The sequence below is a fragment of the Pararge aegeria genome, chromosome 10, assembly GCF_905163445.1.
Source record: "Pararge aegeria chromosome 10, ilParAegt1.1, whole genome shotgun sequence".
Classification (NCBI taxonomy): domain Eukaryota; kingdom Metazoa; phylum Arthropoda; class Insecta; order Lepidoptera; family Nymphalidae; genus Pararge; species Pararge aegeria.
This window is the reverse complement of record NC_053189.1, coordinates 2,107,807-2,125,890: the sequence shown is the minus strand read 5'-3', so window position 1 is coordinate 2,125,890 and position 18,084 is coordinate 2,107,807. Positions and strand designations below refer to the sequence as shown.

Here is an 18,084-nt window from a genome sequence, read left to right as displayed (position 1 = left end):
TGAATTGAAAAGTACAACGAATACAAATCCCAAATATGTATATAAATCAAAATAACACCAATACCTAGTACCTAAGAAATAATAGATATAGTACTTTAAACTCAGCAAGCCTTAGTTTTACGGGAAGACGAATATTACGATGTTATTTAGACATCAAAAGCGTCAAGCGTTGGTTAGTTACATACGAGAACATTACACCCAAATCAAGACTGTGTTCCTACTATCCCATTAATTTCCATCAAACTAGCACACTTCTAAGGGATTTACATATAAACAATGTTTAAACAGACGCCTTCGCTTGATGGAGGGACTGAATAAAATTAAGTGTATCATATCTAAAATGGAATTTCAATTAATTGCTTAATCCAAAATGTCAGTGCAACAAAGGAGCTTAACAAAACAATTACGGTCTATTACTGAATATTGTTCAAGCGCGTTGAGGCGAAGGTGCTTTGTGTATCTTTGCTAACATTTAAGTGGGGAGAGGTAGCGGGAATATGTGCATACTTCATGTTGACTCGCGGTCACAGTTTTGGATGCTGATGCCAAATTAGGTGGATTGCAGCTATCCCCTTATTGTGTCGTTCGTTATAATCAAAGTCAAAGTCAAATATTTGTGAAGTTATACTTCTTTTGGCGCGTTGGGGAAAATGTTGAGAGTAAATTTTTACGATGCGCGCGCATACCGTCACAAAAAACCGACACCATGTAGTGACCGACACTACAGTCAGCGTTTTAGTTTTTTTTAAAAGGTTTGACAGTTGCCTTTTAATAATTCAAACAATACCTTTTTTCTATTGTTGGCGTCATTTTTTCTACAAACGGCGAAAGATAAATTTTTTGAAAAGAGTTTTATCTTGTTACGCCAAAGAAGTAAAACTTCAAACGCGTGTCCATAAAGTGAAGTTGAGCTCCTACCCAATGCGTCATCACCGCTTTCGTTCTGTATTACGAACTTTACTTTTCGAGGTGCTTTTTAATGTTATGAATAATACTCCGCTGTCCGTCCTATCTGTCAGCTAGCTATATCTCATGAACTGTAATAGCTAGAGAATTAATATTTTACTTATACTAGAAATTCTGCGCAAACGAAATTGCTGGTATACCGGGTCCATATCCGCTAGTTAAATGCAAATAAAAAAAGAAAACGCAATAAGTCTTAATTGATGGTTTAAAAAAACTCGCTCGCGCTTAGTAATTAAGTACTTGAACGCTATACAACTAAGAATTTAATTATTTCAGCGAGAAGCATTTATACGTTTACCATAACGCGGATGATAAATGGTTACCTGCATCTGTTTCGGACAATACGATTTTAATTGTGCCAACTAAATAGCTGTGGTGTTGCTAAATAAAGGAAATTAACTTCACTTTTGGTTTAGATTAAAGAAATGGTTCTCTTTTGTGTTGATTCTTTTACTAAATAATAATAATAAATAATAACAACTTGCTCTTCGGTTTGGCATTATCGATTTTGAGATGCCTTACTGTAGGTACGACCCGGCGTCAGTTCTTGAAAATAGCAGTGCATTGCTCTACTGGGATCGAACGATTATCACTGACAGCTATATTACAGCTAATAGACCTCATATAGTGCTAGTCGATCGATCAGTGCGCCGTGCAATAATTGTTGACATTACTATTCCACATGACGATAATCTGGTGAAAGCTGAAAAGGAAAAAGTATATAATACTTGGACCTTGCTCACGAGATTACCGCCATGTGGAATGTTGATTCGACCATTGTTGTTCCGATTGTCGTTTCAGTCAATGGTCTTCTCGCGTAAAGCTTCAACCAACATCTTAAGAAGCTTTTGCTTGGTTGTTGGATCAAGGGTCGGATACAGAAGGCAGTAGTCCTTCAAACGGCACGTATTGTGAGGAGGTTCCTCACTCTGGAGCCCTGACCGCCGGTTGCTTGAGCATTCAAAAGCCCCGCAAGAGGATTATTTGCGATTATTTTACCATTTAACTAAACGATATTCTTTTTAAAGATTTAAAGAAACTTTCTAGGCTAGTGATTAGTATATTCGAGAAGATCCAGGATACGGATGGGTGGATCTCCGGGTCGGGCCAATTATTTGTATTGGATTTTCTATGAAGAAATTCTTAGTACAAGCCCGATGTTAAGAACATGACGGTTATTCACTCAGTGCCTGGAGGAGCACGTTAGCGGAGGACGTTAGCTGTTAGTCGTGCGCCTGATACCTTTCCGGTTGTGTCGGAGGTGCCGTCCCAGCACCCTCTCTATTCCTTAGTGAGGGAATGGAGAGGGCATCACACACATACACACTTGTGCTCTATCATTCATCTGCAGAGAGATTTTGCGATGATTCACTGTGGACGTAATCTGCCAGGGATACGGTCGTTTTTAAATATCTTTATGCAATTTTCCTTAAATATTCCAGGTGCTGGGGGTTGGTACAAGTGATAAAAAATAATATTTTTTATCCTTGTAAAGATTACCCCTTGACTGCAATCTCACTGGTGATGCTGTAAATGGTATCGGGCTTACCTGTTAGCAGTATCTTAAATCCATACCCCTTATTTGTTGCTACACTACATCGTCTCGGAACGCCTGACGTCACGTCTTTGTCGACAGTGTATTAACAATCCACGGCCATCTTTTTTGACAACGGTTTTTGACGACATCGCATGCGCGGGCGCAGCGGTGAGCACTGTGAATTTAAGTAGGAGGTCCCGGGTTAGATTTCCGGCAGGGGCTATTTGGGAATTTATAATTTCTGAATTTTCACTGGTCTGGTCTGGTGGGAGGCTTTTCGGTGCGTTGTCACGTAGAAACCTATTAGGGGTATGATTACCATACTCTCTAACAGGTTAGCCCGTTACCATCTTAGACTGCATCATCACTTACCACCAGGTAAGATTGCAGTTAAGGGCTAACCTGTTGTAAACAAAAAAAAAACTAGCAAAGTCGCTGAACTGCCGGAAGACCAAATTTGAATCACCGGAACATGATATATAATATTATAACGTTGTACCACGTTGCACGCACTCGCTGTAGGGTGCTACGTAGTACTCCGAATTAATAATTATTTTCTTCATTACCTATTTTAGCTTATAGAAATTTGTGCTTTAAGAAGTAAATTTAATTGAAAACTTATTTTATAACACGGTAATAAATACGTATAAAGGTCTCGGGAGGTCATTATTCGCTAAATCCAATAAGCCGATAAATACAAGAAGTCATTTTAAATTTGCAGACACACTAAAATTTGTTTTAAACTTATATAATATTTTAATAGCTTTTGACGCTCTTTAAAAGTTCGCGTGAACAAGTTGATAAAATTTAATTATACTAAATGTGGCCTTAAAATAATTATAGCGTGAAACCACATACCAGAAAAAAAAGTAGGCAGCGATTCCACGGTGGCAAAAATACGCCATTCAAATAAAATTTGAATATTAAATCCTTCTATTTGACTCAGCCCGAAACTAGGCTAGTGTTTAGCTCCGTTTATGCAATTTTGCGCTTTACATTTTTGGCTTTTGGCTTTTCCCTTTTATAAGCTTTCAAGCTGAATTCGCAGCTTATAAAAGTGCACGCGGAATTATAAATGGGGAATTCTTAATGAGATTTAGGCCTTTTATTAAAAAGATACTAAATATAAAAAAGATAACAACTTTCGTGTTTTATCTTATTCTTCCTCGGAATATAAATACCGCTATGCTGGTAGGTCTTTCCTTTTATAGGAGAGAGGTTTGAGAGCGAGTAAAACCCAATTGGAATAGCGTGGTGAGTCTATCGCCACGCTATTCTAATTGCGCTATTTCTATATATATCTAGAGCATATTCTTAGCTATTCCAATTGCGGATGAAAATTTAAATCTGTGCAAAAATTGCGCAGAGTTTAGTTTAGCTGTTAACGTGTGCATAGTCAAACAAAGGCTATTTTTATCCCGAAAAAGCACCAGGATATCCTGTTCTCTGGGATATTTAACAGCGTTTGTAACTTATACACGGTTTCACTGTTAAGATACACAAGGAAAAACCAACAAACTTACTTTAAGATTTATAAGAAACTAACTAGCGTACCCAGCCCGCTTCGCCGGGCTATTTTGCTTTATTTTATTTAAACAATAAACTTACATCATTAAATTTATAATTTAAGTCTCATAATATATTAAATCATTTATTTTTCTCCGTATTCATTCTCTTCTATTCTATTTTCTTCTCTTGGGTGAACATCATTATCTACACCCATGTACACCCAACAATAGAATATCATCTTAGTAAATAAAAGCTGTATTTGACAGTTTGACAGTTCAAAAATAAGAGTTCTCCGATCGTCACCAAACTTTACAGGATTACTCACCAGGTCAATCCGGAGATTCTCTGAACGTATATAATATATAGATTAATTACGTATATAGGTAATTGTTTTAGTGATAAGGTCATAAATTTTCTCAAGGACGTATTTATCACAGTAAAATCTTTTTTCTCTCATACGAGAGAAAAGGTAAGAACCCAGAAATGGATTTAAAGTACATTAATATGAAGCGATGTTAGCCCAAGAAGTCGGTAGGACCTCGACTTCATTTTTGGGGAGCCACGTTCGAATTCCAGCAAGCACCTCTAACTTTTCTAAGTTATGTGCGTTTTAAATAATTAAAATATCACTTTCTTCAACGGTGAAGGAAAACATCATGAGGAAACTAGCACACCCTGAGAGTTCGCCATAATGTTCTCAAAAGTGTGTGAAGTCCACCAATGCGCACTGGGCCAGCGTGGGGGGCAGCCCTAACCTCTTCTTATTGTGAGAGGAGATCCGTGCCTTGTAGGTAGTGCCAACCAGTAATGGGTTGATATGGTGAGGATATAAGCAGAGTATGCTTTGTATAATATAAAATCAAATATGCCCCAAAAAAAAACTCACATCAATACTTTGATCAAAGTCAGTAGAATTAAATTCTATATATAATACTCAAAAGCCCAAAGCGAAGCTTACAATATTTTATACTAGTATTTTATATTCCATGACGTTAATAGCATTTTTCAAGTGTAATTCTTCGGAACTTTCCAGTCCAAGTGCCGAGGAAAGTTTGTAACCGGATCAGGTGCACGTAATTGAAAAAATTTAAGAGTATTTTCCCTGCCATACCAACTCTATCTGTCACAATCTAAAGACCGTAATTACCGAAGTTAGAAAGGCATATCAGAATCAATACAATATCAAATCACCTACATGTTGATTATTTTATTTTAATATGACAGTCATGCTAGCCTGGTTATTAAGGGTTTGGGCCTCCCTTTCCGAGGTGCCGATTTCGTATATCGATGCACCTTTAACTTGTGGGAGTTATGTGCGCTTTTATTTAAGCAATTAAAATATAACTTGCTTTAACGCCCTGACCCTTGGAGGTCCTTGACCTGTATTGGGCTGATAATGATAATGATGATGAAAAAAAAAAGCAAAAGCCAAAAAGAAAAGTTTTCCAAATTTTTAATAGTGTTTTTATTTTATTTTTAAGCATTGTTAAGAATTAAAACAAAAAAGAAAAAGTTAAACTGATAGATATAAAATGATGATGATATCGAACGTTACAATTTTCAGAACCAAAAATCCTTTATCCACTAGTGACTCTTTTAAGCACTTTAAAATGGCAATCAATGCTTGAACGAATATATCTAGGAATTCTTTTAAAAATTTCAATTATAATATCGAAATCGGTCCAATAACAAATTGAATTATCGGGAATGGTTACGTGCTTCTTAGATTTAAGAAGTTACGCTTACGTTTGCTCGTTTCACTTTTTATGGATTTGGTCATCAATGCTCTTCTTATCTACAAAATGCACATCAAATTAAGAACCTTCTTTTAGCACATCGTTGACGTAAAGCAACCAAACAATTAATAATTCGGAAAACCATTTCGCAAATGCATCGACGTGATCCTTCTGTTTACGAAACAATTGAAACTGAATATTGCATAGCACCCGTTTCACAAATTTAATCTACTTTGTAAAACAAACAATATTCCCGTTTGTTTTACATGTTACAATATGAAAATTGTTACCGAGGTAAGGTACCCCACCTTACCTCGGTAACAACCCTTTATTTAGAAATTTAAAGATTTTAAAATAATAACAGTGTATAGTCAGTACATATTTGAAAATATAATGTACGTTCATAAAAACATTTCTGAATGTACGAAAAAATGTGACTGCAATACAAAAGTAAGAATAAACTTACGGTGCAATACTAGGTTACATAAAATTCATTTAAAGGAAATTGCATACAATTCTACAATTAACTACCGATTGATATCTTGCTCGTAAGCTTATAGAAAAGTCCTATTATAGTATAAAGGACTACGTAATCGATAAAAAAGCTTGGGTGTAAATTATTGCTCTAACCAGTTTGCTCTTCTAATAATTTTAAATAACATTGTGAGATGGTGATAACAAAAAATAAACACCTGGCTCAGTTTTTTGAGAGCTTCTTCGTAGCTTTAATTTTAAGTTTACGAATGTGGTTATCGCCATCATCTCACTACCGTGTAAAAAAAAAAGTGCCACCTATGGGCCTACTTGAATAAAGATATTTTTGACTTTGACTTTGACTAGATATGCACGATCTTGTAAGATCTATTGACTTGGTAGCTTAAAACGTATGGTTTTATTTGTCAAGAGTTAATTCGAATTGTTGCTTGTTTGGACAAATAAAATGTACTGACCCAGGAGCTGGCGGTTGTTATTTAGCCCAAAGACTATGCCTTGCAATCGAGAGAGGGAGTAGCACCAGCACCTTGGGTGCTGTGGCTAGTGTATGTTTTCGGTAAATATTTATGTTTTAGTTTGTTTTATACAATGTCAGTATGGTAATATAATAAATACCACCTCAAAAATTTCACCACAAGGCGGTTATCTTATACCAAAATCAAGTCAGTTAGCTATATATTTATTTATATATTTATTAAATTATTTACAAATGGTAACTTTTCAACAACTCTGATAATATTTAAATCGGTTTAATCGCATATAAATTTAAGGGATTAAATGGTTATACAGTACAAAAACACACATATACACACACCCAAACGCACAGGCACACACACATACACTCTCTCTCTCACACACACACACACACACACATATATATAAACACACACACAACATACGTAGCTGTGCAAAATTTTACCAGGTTTGTATCTTTGGATGGTAACAAACAAATAAATAAATAACTAGCGCATATATATTATTTTAGTAGGTGTAGAAATTGTAAATAAAATTTCAAATTAACTTTAAATCATGTGCGCCATATATACTCGTAGGGAAAATTATAAAATCGCACAGTTGAATGTACAAATGATGCTCATTATAGTCCACGGATAATTGAGTCCGATTTGCGGTCACCATTACGCTGATATTATAATTTACAAAAGTGGCTAAAATTATTCTGCGAGTGGAATTAAATAGATTGCTTGGAATATCATACCTCCAGTTCGAATTGTCCTATTTTTACGTGACTTTCCGTAATTCATCATATCAACCCTTGCCCACTAGAGGGCACTGGTCTCCTCACACAATGAAAACGGGTTACGATCGTAATCTAACACGGTGACCCAGTGCGGATTAATGGACACACACCATAGAGAACATGGAAAACTCTCAAGTATGTAGGTTTCCTCACGATGTTTTCCATAACCGTTGGAACTGTTAATTCGCAGAGGATGATAAAGTGGTATCGTACCAAAACTGGTTCTTGTATATGGTTTACTGGTTTTAAATGTTTTTTTATTGTCAACAGCTGGCCAGGTCCAATCAAAGCCAAGTTGTGCTAACACGGGTCAGCTTCGGCTTATCTGGGAACTTCAGCTGTGAGGTTACAGCTGATGCGCCGTCCTTCGCCACTTCCATCGTTTCTAATAACATGGAAGTCGTGGGTAAGTTGAAGTATAATTTAATTTCTTATAAATTATGTGCTCCTGGTACCTGCAATGCAAAAATAGAGTACAGATTAACTACAATACTCTAATGGAAACCAAAATGTGTTATCATACTGAAGTATAAAACAAAAGGAGGCCTTATCGCTTTAATGCGATCTCTGCCAGGCAATGTTAGGATTAAGACAACAAGAGCGTGGTGTAAAATTAATATAAACCTACATTCAAAAAACTACTTACGAATTCATAACAAAATATGTATATATATATTATTTATATTTATATTAAATAAATAATAAACTAATATATATTATGATAAGATATATTAATAAAAAGATGGAAAAAAAACATATGCATGAAAGCAAGGTACGAGTATATAATTAGTAACATTTTACAGCGTAAAGTTACAGATAAAAAAAAAATATGTTTTTCATACATTCAAAACATAGAAATTCATATTTTATCGCTTGTACATGAAAAACACCACCATAAATCATTGTTTTGATGTTATCGACATAACTACATGAAAGATAACAATAAAAAAGCAGCGACACAAACTTATGATAAATTTATTTTACGAAATCGCGTTTTATATTGTATTCACTATTCATGGAAATATTACAATAGAATCTGTTCCCGTTCCGTCCGACTTGAAACACGTTTCGTAACACACTCGAAAGATCGATTATCCCTAAGGTACGAATGTTTAGTTATTAAGCGATAGGTAGATTCACTTTATGCCACTCTAGTAATAACATCTCATTGTTATAGTACACGCCCGTATTTGTCCAATATATAGAGCCCCTATTTTCCTCATCGGAAATGTGAACGAGGAATGAATATTTATTAACAATCACGCTAGAGGGAAAAGCAGAAGATATCCGAACAAAACTAAAGTCTTGTAAGATATATATTTGCACAGATATATCTTGGTACCAATTTGTACGTGTTTGTAAATCTATCAGTTTTTTGAGGCAATTAATGTTTTGCGATCCTGTAGTAATTAAACATTTATTTATTTGTAGCAAAAGTTTCTAGATATTCACAGAATTAAGAAAATGCAGAACCCTCATTCTGAAAATTGCATGCAGTGCATTGTGATTTTTATCCTAGTGTTTAAAGGCTTCAGCTTTCCTTTTGCATGTAGCCCGTGCACGCAACACTGACTTTTCGGAGTTATGTGCGTTTTTAACAACTTAAATATCACGCGCTTTAACGGTGAAGGAAACATCGTGAAGAGAACAGCATTCCTAAGAACTCTCCATAAGGTTCTCAACCGAGTGTGATGTCCACCAATCCGTACTTAGCCAGCGTGGTAGACTACGGCCTAAACGCTTCTCATTCTCTTCCTGTAGAACCAAACTTGCGATGAATGACAGAAATCACAGAAAATGATGAATCACAGAAATTGCAAATGCTATACTACCAAGTGGCTTAAGACGCTGTCCTATACTGATACGGAAAATATCGTCACTTCAAATTAAAGGCACTAACTTTACAGATCTTGCTTGCAAAACATACTCAAAAACACGCAACACTCACACGTACGTACACGCACGAACACTCATACACAAACACACACAGACGCACGCATATACACACACATACACACACACACACACACATATACACAAACGCACTGTCGCACACATACGCATACACGAACCCGTACATTATAAAATTGTAAATTGTATTGTTTTAGTTGTAATATTTTAATTTTTCTTTGTTTTAGTGTTTTTGTATTTAAGCAAACCCGGAGGTGGGCGTTAATAGCTGTAACACAGTTTCTAACTAACACAGTTGTTCCCGTTCCTTAGATTATAAGAATCCGTTGTAAATGAGACACAATAAAGACAATTATTATTATTATTATTATTATTATCTCTATCATTTATTCTTTTTCTTTTTTTTTTTCTTTAATTATTAACAATGCTTAAAAATAAATTAAAAAACACTATTAAAAATTTATAAAAAAAAAACTTCCACACTCCGCTTGCGGGGCTTTTGAATGCCCAAGCAACCGGTGGTCAGGGCTCCTGCCTTCTGTATCCGACCCTTGATCCAACAACCAAGCGAAAGCTTCTTAAGATGTTTGTCGAAGCTTTTCGCGAGAAGACCATTAACTGAAACGACGATCGGAACAACAACGGTCGACTCAACATTCCACATGGCGGTAATCGTGAGCAAGGTCCAAGTATTTAGATACTTTTTCCTTTTCAGCTTTCACCAGATTATCGTCATGTGGAATAGTAATATCAACAATTATTGCACGGCGCAGTGATCGATCGACTAGCACTATATCAGGTCTATTGGCTGTAATATAGCTGTCAGTGATAATCGTTCGATCCCAGTAGAGCAATGCACTGCTATTTTCAAGATTATTATTATTATTATTATTCTGAGAGGAGAACCCTGCAGTGAGCTGGCTGGCTGGCTTCTTCCGGTGGTACCGACTTCGATCCCGGCACTCACTTCCAACTCTACGGAGTTTTAAGAAATGAATTGTCATTTGCTTTAACCGCGAAGGAAAACATCGTTTGCATAGCTATTCGTGATGTTCCTAAGTCCGTGTAATTTCTACCAATTTGTACTTGTTTTAAGATATTCTACGAATAATAAATCCATCACTTTTTTGAGGCAATTAATGTTTTGCGATCCTGTAGCAATTAAACATTTATTTATTTGTAGCAAAAGTTACTAAAAGTAATATTCACAGAATTAACGGTGAAGGAAGAATCGCGAAGAGACCAGCATTCCTGAGCTCTCCATAAGGTTCTCAACCGAGTGTGATGTCCACCAATCCGTACTTAGCCAGTGTGGTGGACGTCGGCTTAAACCATTCTCATTCTGAGATAGATGCGACCTGCGTTGATACGTTGGCAGTTTCTCACTTGCCGAGTACGTCCCAAAAATTGGATGCCGTAAATACTCCGTTATTCCAAAATTCAAAATTCATTTATTTCAAGTAGGCTTAATATAAACACTTTTGAAACGTCAAATTTGTCTGTTTGTAGTAACTCTACCGCCGGTTCGGAAGGCAGATTCTACCGCGATTCTTGGCAAGAAACTCAGCAGTTGCTCTTTTCCAACATCAACAGTTTACATTTTACATTTTAACATGAATTTTTCTATCTTGTGAGATATGAAAGCGGAGCCGGATGCTTCCAAGCAACCTTGTCATTAAGAAATTCATCAATTGTATAGTAACCTCGCTGTAATATTATATATTCTGTGTTAGTAATAAATGTGTTTTAACATATTCTTTAAACTTATGCATTGGTAATGCCAAAATGGCCTTAGGAATCATATTATAAAAGTGTATATTTGTAATACATACTTGAAACCAGACAGAATTTGAATAAAGACTTTTGCGGCACTTGCGTTTTAGACTGGGCCCATGCTCTGCGGACACGAAAATTTTTATTAGCATCGTGTAACAATTTGGGAATTTTTAATTACATTTTTCTCTGGACTGGTCTGGTGGGTTTCAGCTTTACTACCCTACCGTTTGAACCAACCTTCGCTTCGCTTACCGGTTTTTAAACCGTACACCCTTTTCAGTTCTACCGCCATCGTCACCTGTTATCAACACGGGTCAACACTATTACATGCCGGGTGACGTGCTTAGAGGAAACTGTACGTCGGGCCCCAGCCGGCCACCCTCCGAGCTTACCTTCTACATCAACGATATGCCTGTAAGTACCTGACTATATATATATATATGTACCTGAGAGTTCTTCGTTGCCACCATTTTCACAGTGAAAATAATAAAATGAAGAATAATGAAATCGTTCCTAGCATAAAATTGTATAATGTATATTCCTCATCTTTGCCGTGGAGCGCTTAAAAGGAAAGCAGTTTGCACTAGTTTTATATAAATTTTAAATGTAATTTGTACTTACTTGTCGATTTAAACTTTCCGCTTTAGAGCGCGTTTCCTTACCTCTGCATAATTTCGCTGAAATCCAATTTATTTTAGAAAACTTATTCAGTATAACTTCTTATAACATCAACATTTAATTAACACTTTATTCATGTGCCCGGACTAAATTCATTTTCAAGGCGCGCTTAAATTTCTATATAAGTTTTAACGCAACCACAGCTTTTTGCTCTTGTGGTGTATTTTAAACGTGACCAGGTTTTCATCAACGAAAATCGGGACATTTTTTTTAGGAATAACAACGTTGTTAACTTTTATGTAAAATAAATATGATGTGTTTATACCGTAGAATTTTTGCCCTACCGGCAATTTGATGCGGCAATGATTTGCCCTTTTCATCGGCATCGGCATCCTTCCACGTAGACATCCGGACTTTCTGTCGGCTTTCCACCGGTGGTACTTAGCCATCGATTTCGATATTGTAGAAGTAGTAATATGATACGAAATCTCCTTCCATAATCCTACGACATGATGATTAAAGGACATTGACATCTTGGAGATGTCTCTTAAAAAGTTAAAAGTTTGTATTAAACGTAAGCTTATAAAACAGTCCTATTATAATATAAAGGACTACGTAATCGATAAAAAAGCTTGTGTGTGAATGATTGCTCTAACCAGGTTGCTCTTCAAATAATTTTAAATGACAATGTGAGATGGTGATAACAAAAAAAAACTCCCGACTACATTATTTGAGGGCTTCTTCTTAGATCAGGACGCGTTTGGAACCCTCGTAGCTTTAGTTTCAAGTTTACGAATATGGTTATCGCCATCATCTCACTACCGTGTAATTCTCCTGTAATGTACGCATTAAAAATGCCACCAATGGGCCTACTTCAATGAAGATATTCTTTGACTTTGACTTTGACTTTGGATAGCTTACAATGAATGGACTTCAAGGACTGTCGGTGTAATAAGATTAAAAATTCACCTTGTATAGTTAAACAGGACATTTCCAGCGAATGTTGGCCGCCTTGTCATTTCGTGTGTTCCACAGCAGTGTAATTTACGTTTCTGTCTCGAGTTTGCTTATTGTTCTTGTTAGATTTTGTAACGGGCTGTTCTTCAGCGGCACTTTCACACATTTCAAGTGAATGCCAGTTGGAATTAAAAGGAAACAATACTGAAGTCGGTTCTGGTCGTCTTCTTAACAGCTGACTTTGTCGGAAAGTTGAAATACTTACTAGCTTTTCCTATCCCATTGTTGAGAGTGCTGGATTCTTTGATTACACTTAATACGTTAATACCAGATAAAATTTATTTATTTTATTTATTTATTTATTTCATAACATATTGTACATACACATAGCAACTACAAAATACAAAATTGTAAAAACTTCACAAACAAATTAGATGTATAATATTTATAGGTTATGGTTATTAGGTAGGTACATTTACATCGCAAAATACCTATGTGCAAATGTAAAAACAATCCAATTGTTCATTGACTACTGAACTAGTATAAACTGTGTTTCAGTAGTCAGCCTTCCTCAATTATACAGGAAAAATTACACAACGAGCAAATAGTGAGAAATTTTAACAAAGGACATTTAAAATAAAATTTATAATTATGGCATGCAAGTATGTTCTTAAATACGGATAAAGTGTATGTTTTGACCAATTCTGTCATCATTTCTTAAATACCAAGCAGCTTACCTTATTCACAACAACACCGAACAACGGCGGCATTTTATATTTTCAAAGGAAATACAACCTAATATAATATGACCTTATGATGGAGATCACTTTAAGCGATGAGACCGCCTTTGCACATTTTTATTTTTGTTCTTTTACTGTTTCCAATATTTATTATCTTTATCCCTTAATTGTGTGCAATAAAGAATGTATCTTTCTAATACAATTTTAAGGTTAGTTTACATATGTGAAGATAATTTATTTGTTTATCAAAGTTAGACACTTGCAGGTTTAGTGTATGACTAGTTTTGATACCCAAAAGCTCCTATGCATTTAGGACATACAAAGCACCTGCATTGCGAAACTAGCATTATCTCTGATAAACAGAGATTACGCGGACGTCCGAAATATATCAACGTAACTACACGACGAAATGTTAGTTTGCTAACGAATATCGTATTAATTCACGTTAGAATGTTGGGATATTCCAATGTATTTACGAGTAGAATTCTATTAGTAAATTTATCATCCCCGTGGAATGACGTTTTTCAAACATTAAAATTAACTTCTAAAACTCTTCTATACTCCCACATATCTTATTAATTAGAGATTTCCAGGTGTCTACTATTTGAAGGAAAACGGAAGTAATTTTGGAGTGCTAAGAAGTATTCTTTTATGTACCGATTAGGGCAAGGCTTCCCTTTCGGAACCGATTTAGATCCCGAGCAACTTCTAGCTCTTAGGAGCTATGTGCGTTTTTAATTTTAGCAATTAAATATCACTCGCTTTAACGGTGAAGGAAAACATCGTGCGGAAACATGCATGCCATAATGTTCTCAAGGCCGTATGAAGTCCACCAATCCGCACTTTTTGACGACGTCCCTGGCGCAGTGGCGAGCGTTGCAAATTTAAGTAGGAGGTCCCGGGTCCAATTTGGGAATTTATAATTTCTGAATTTTCTCTAGTCTGGTCTGATCGGAGGCTTTTGCCGTGGCTAATTACCACCCTTCCGACAAAGACGTGCCGCGAAGCGATTTAGTGTTCCGGTGCGATGTCGCGTAGAAACCTATTAGGGGCAAGACTATCATACTCCTTAATAGGTTAGCCCGCTACCATCTTAGACGACAGCATCACTTTTTCATTCGACGGCCGATTGGCGCAGTTTGCAGCGATCCCGCTTTCTGAGCCTAAGGCCGTGCGTTCGATTCCGACTACTGGAAAATGTCTGTGTGATGAGCATGAATGTTTTTCAGTGTCTGGGTGTTTATATGTATATTTTAAGTATTTATGTATGTTATTCATAAAAATATTCATCAGTTATCTTAGTAGCCATAACACAAGCTACGCTTATTTTGGGGCTAGATTGCGATGTGTGTATTGTCCTAGTATATTTATTTTATTTATTTATTTATTTCCTTACCAATAGGTGGTATTGCAGTCAAAGCCTAACTTATATTAAAAAAAAACTTTAACTACGGCCGCAACCCTTCTCTTCTATTTTCTGAGAGAAGAACCATGTAGTGGGCCAGAAATAGGTTGATGACAATGATAACGAGTATTACATTAAAAATTAGGGTAAAATCATTAACGCTCTATCGCTTGTCAGCACACCTTGGATAGCAGAGTAGTATTCATTAAAATATTCGTCAGTCATCTTAGTACCCATAACACAAGCTACGCTTACTTTGGGGCTAGATTGCGATGTGTATATTGTCGTAGTAAAAGGAAAAAAATGTATAAAAATACTAAATAAATGAAAAATAAATTGTCTATATCAACTCAAACAATACGGTCATAAAAGGGTCATTAAAACGGAAGCTTAAACACCTAAGCATTAGCAAGAACTATAATACTATTCATTAGTGGCAAAACAGCGAGCATTTCACGGTGAAATGTTGAAAAATATCTCTTAACGTCAAAGATATCAAATGTTATAATAACAGATAGGATAAAGCAGTAGGCGTGGCGTGTAGGCTATGCGTGCATAGAAGGTATGCACAGAGTATGCAGATAATATAAAATCAAATAGGCATTTTATAAATTTTAAAAATTTCTAAAATATGGTTGTAGGTTATAAAAAAGGCTTTAAATAACTAAGTGATAGGAGTTATATATAACATTATGAATAGGAGGGTTTGATTAGGTATTTATAATTACCAAATTTTCTCTGGTCTGGTTTTTTTTTATAGTTATCACTGACGATTGATAATTGATGGTAATTGGACAACTATCGCCTAAAGACAGAGCAACTCTTTGCAGGGCATGTAAGGAACAAATACAAAAAATTGGTTGTATGTAAAGTCGGCTTACTGAAGATAGTTAACCGTGACAACGTCGTAAGAAAGTACTGATGGAATGGTTGCATTTTTCAAACAAGACAGATGTCGAACGCGGAGGCCGACTGTGCCTCTTTGTCGCTCGTTCCGCGCTCTCGCTTGCACTTCAAGCCTTGGACGGAACGCCTCAGAGCGAGGTAACGCCGCATACGTCATGTTTTTTACGGTTCCATCGAATTTAAAAGACGTTGTCACGTCAAAAAGTGCCGCCCTGTGTTCATCAACCTAAGGCGTAGGTGTTAAGCCTCATGTGCCTGTAATTACTCTGGCAACCACGCACTTCAGACTGGAACACCGGTTTTCAACAATGCTGCTTAGAGGCAGTAATAAGCAATTTGGTAGTAGCTCCCCGGACGAGATCTGTCACAAACAGCTCTACTACAGCTTATCTGGTTAACTAGGTCCTACTTAAAAAGACGTGCCACAAAATTATTTAGAGTTCCGATACGATGCTGCGTGGAAACCGACTATTGTTTGCATATAACTGCCATACCTCTAACAAGTTAGCCAGTGTAACTTTGGAAGCCTTAATAAAGATCTTAAAGTTTTTTTTTCTTTTATTTCTGCTTTTATAGCAAACCATGTAAACAAATTTTATAAACTTAACTTTAAAAATTTTACTGAAAATTAGTTACTCACGGAATTAGAATAATACTGACGTCATAACCTTTAGAAAAAGAATTGAAAAACAGAAAACTGCTAAGTTTGGTGTATCGTTTTGCGTAAACTCTTCTCAATTGAGACGGGAATTAAAAACCTAAATTTAACTTAATCTATCAACATGTTGTTGACAATGATCAGATAGCCGCTCTAGTCAGGTAAATCTCTTTGACCACCGCCTTTAGCAGCATTCTGTGACGTATAATGAGGAGCATCCGCCGCTTTGAGCATCAAATTATGTCCGCATTAAATCCGCTTTACGTGAAACTAAAGTTACTTTTATATCAAGTAAAAATATGAGCTAAAGTGTGAAATTTTAAAACGAATTATGATAAAGATGACACCTTTGAATAAAACAGATAAAAAATCAAAAAGTGTAATAAAATAGATTAAAATATCTTATCAGTCTCAAATCAAATCAAATACTCTTTATTTTACACCCACCTTTATTTACATTATACAAAGCATTCAAAAAAACACAATTGAAATGAAGAAAGAAAAGGTACAATAGGCGGCCTTATCGCTTAAAAGCGATCTCTCCTAATTCTCCTTTTTTATAATAACGTAATTTAGAGCTCGAATGGTGATTGGCGGGATTTAAAATCTACGAGTGACCACTAAGTGGTTAAAATTTGATTTTAATTAAATAAATACTGTTTCCAAAATATCTTTATTGTGAAATAAGCTAATACACTTTATTACACTTTTTTATTTTTCAATCTGTTTTATTCAAAGATGTCATCTTTACCATAATTCGTGTTAAAATTTCACACTTAAGGTTAATAGTAATACGCTCCTTAAAATATCCTATTTGAGAGATTCTGATGCGTGCGATGCGTGAACGGTAAATATTATGAAATGAAATGAAATGAAATGAAATTTATTTATTTGCCCACAAAATCGCTTTCAATTATAATACAAAAATATATCTTACAAAAAGCATGTGGACAAATAGGGTTCCACCTCAGCACTAAGCCGCAGCGAGCTGCAGCGCTGGTTTTCAGGGGGACCCTGTGTGCTCACAGACGTGATTGCGACTGCATCATCCATGCCACAGTCTATACATAATAAAAATAAAATTAAAAATAAAACATGGTGCGGAATATAAAATTTACAGATCTAAACCAAGAAGCCTACCACAGGCAGTGTCCATGGAAACGCTAGATATTACGCCCAACGACGGCAGTATGTAGTAAGTATATCGGAATTGTCGGAATTGTTGTTTCTTTAAAGTTCTGTAAAACAGTCCGCGACAACATACGACTACTTTTTAATTTGAATCATTCGCGGGCGAGTCGCGCGGGTCCGCGATGTATGTATTGTCGTAGTAAGTTTTTATTATTAATTCAAGTCTCATAAATAAAATTAAGATCTGACATCCAAAACAACAATGTTACTAAAATTATATTTTATTGTTTGAAAAACAATATGATTTATGCATTATTAGTTTCTGCAGACGTAAACATAAGTATGTAATCGAAAATGCAATTGTTTTGAAAGCTGCGCGATTTCGTAATAACACACCCATTGTTTAAACAAACGGATCCCCTTTCCATGCTCGTGTTTGTTTTTTTTTGTTCAAAAACATTTTGGAGCAATATTTAAAGGG

The 18,084-nt window shown here is 35.7% G+C and overlaps 1 protein-coding gene across 1 annotated transcript in view; it reads left to right on the top strand.

Annotated features, from left to right (window-relative positions):
• The window catches only part of LOC120626853, a 140,015-nt gene that overhangs the window by 113,180 nt on the left and 8,751 nt on the right, over window positions 1–18,084 (top strand). Inside the window, exons 5-6 of the mRNA XM_039894628.1 lie at window positions 7,772–7,907; window positions 11,469–11,602. Coding sequence (XP_039750562.1) covers window positions 7,772–7,907; window positions 11,469–11,602 — 270 coding nt within the window. The remainder of the gene's footprint in view (window positions 1–7,771; window positions 7,908–11,468; window positions 11,603–18,084) is intronic.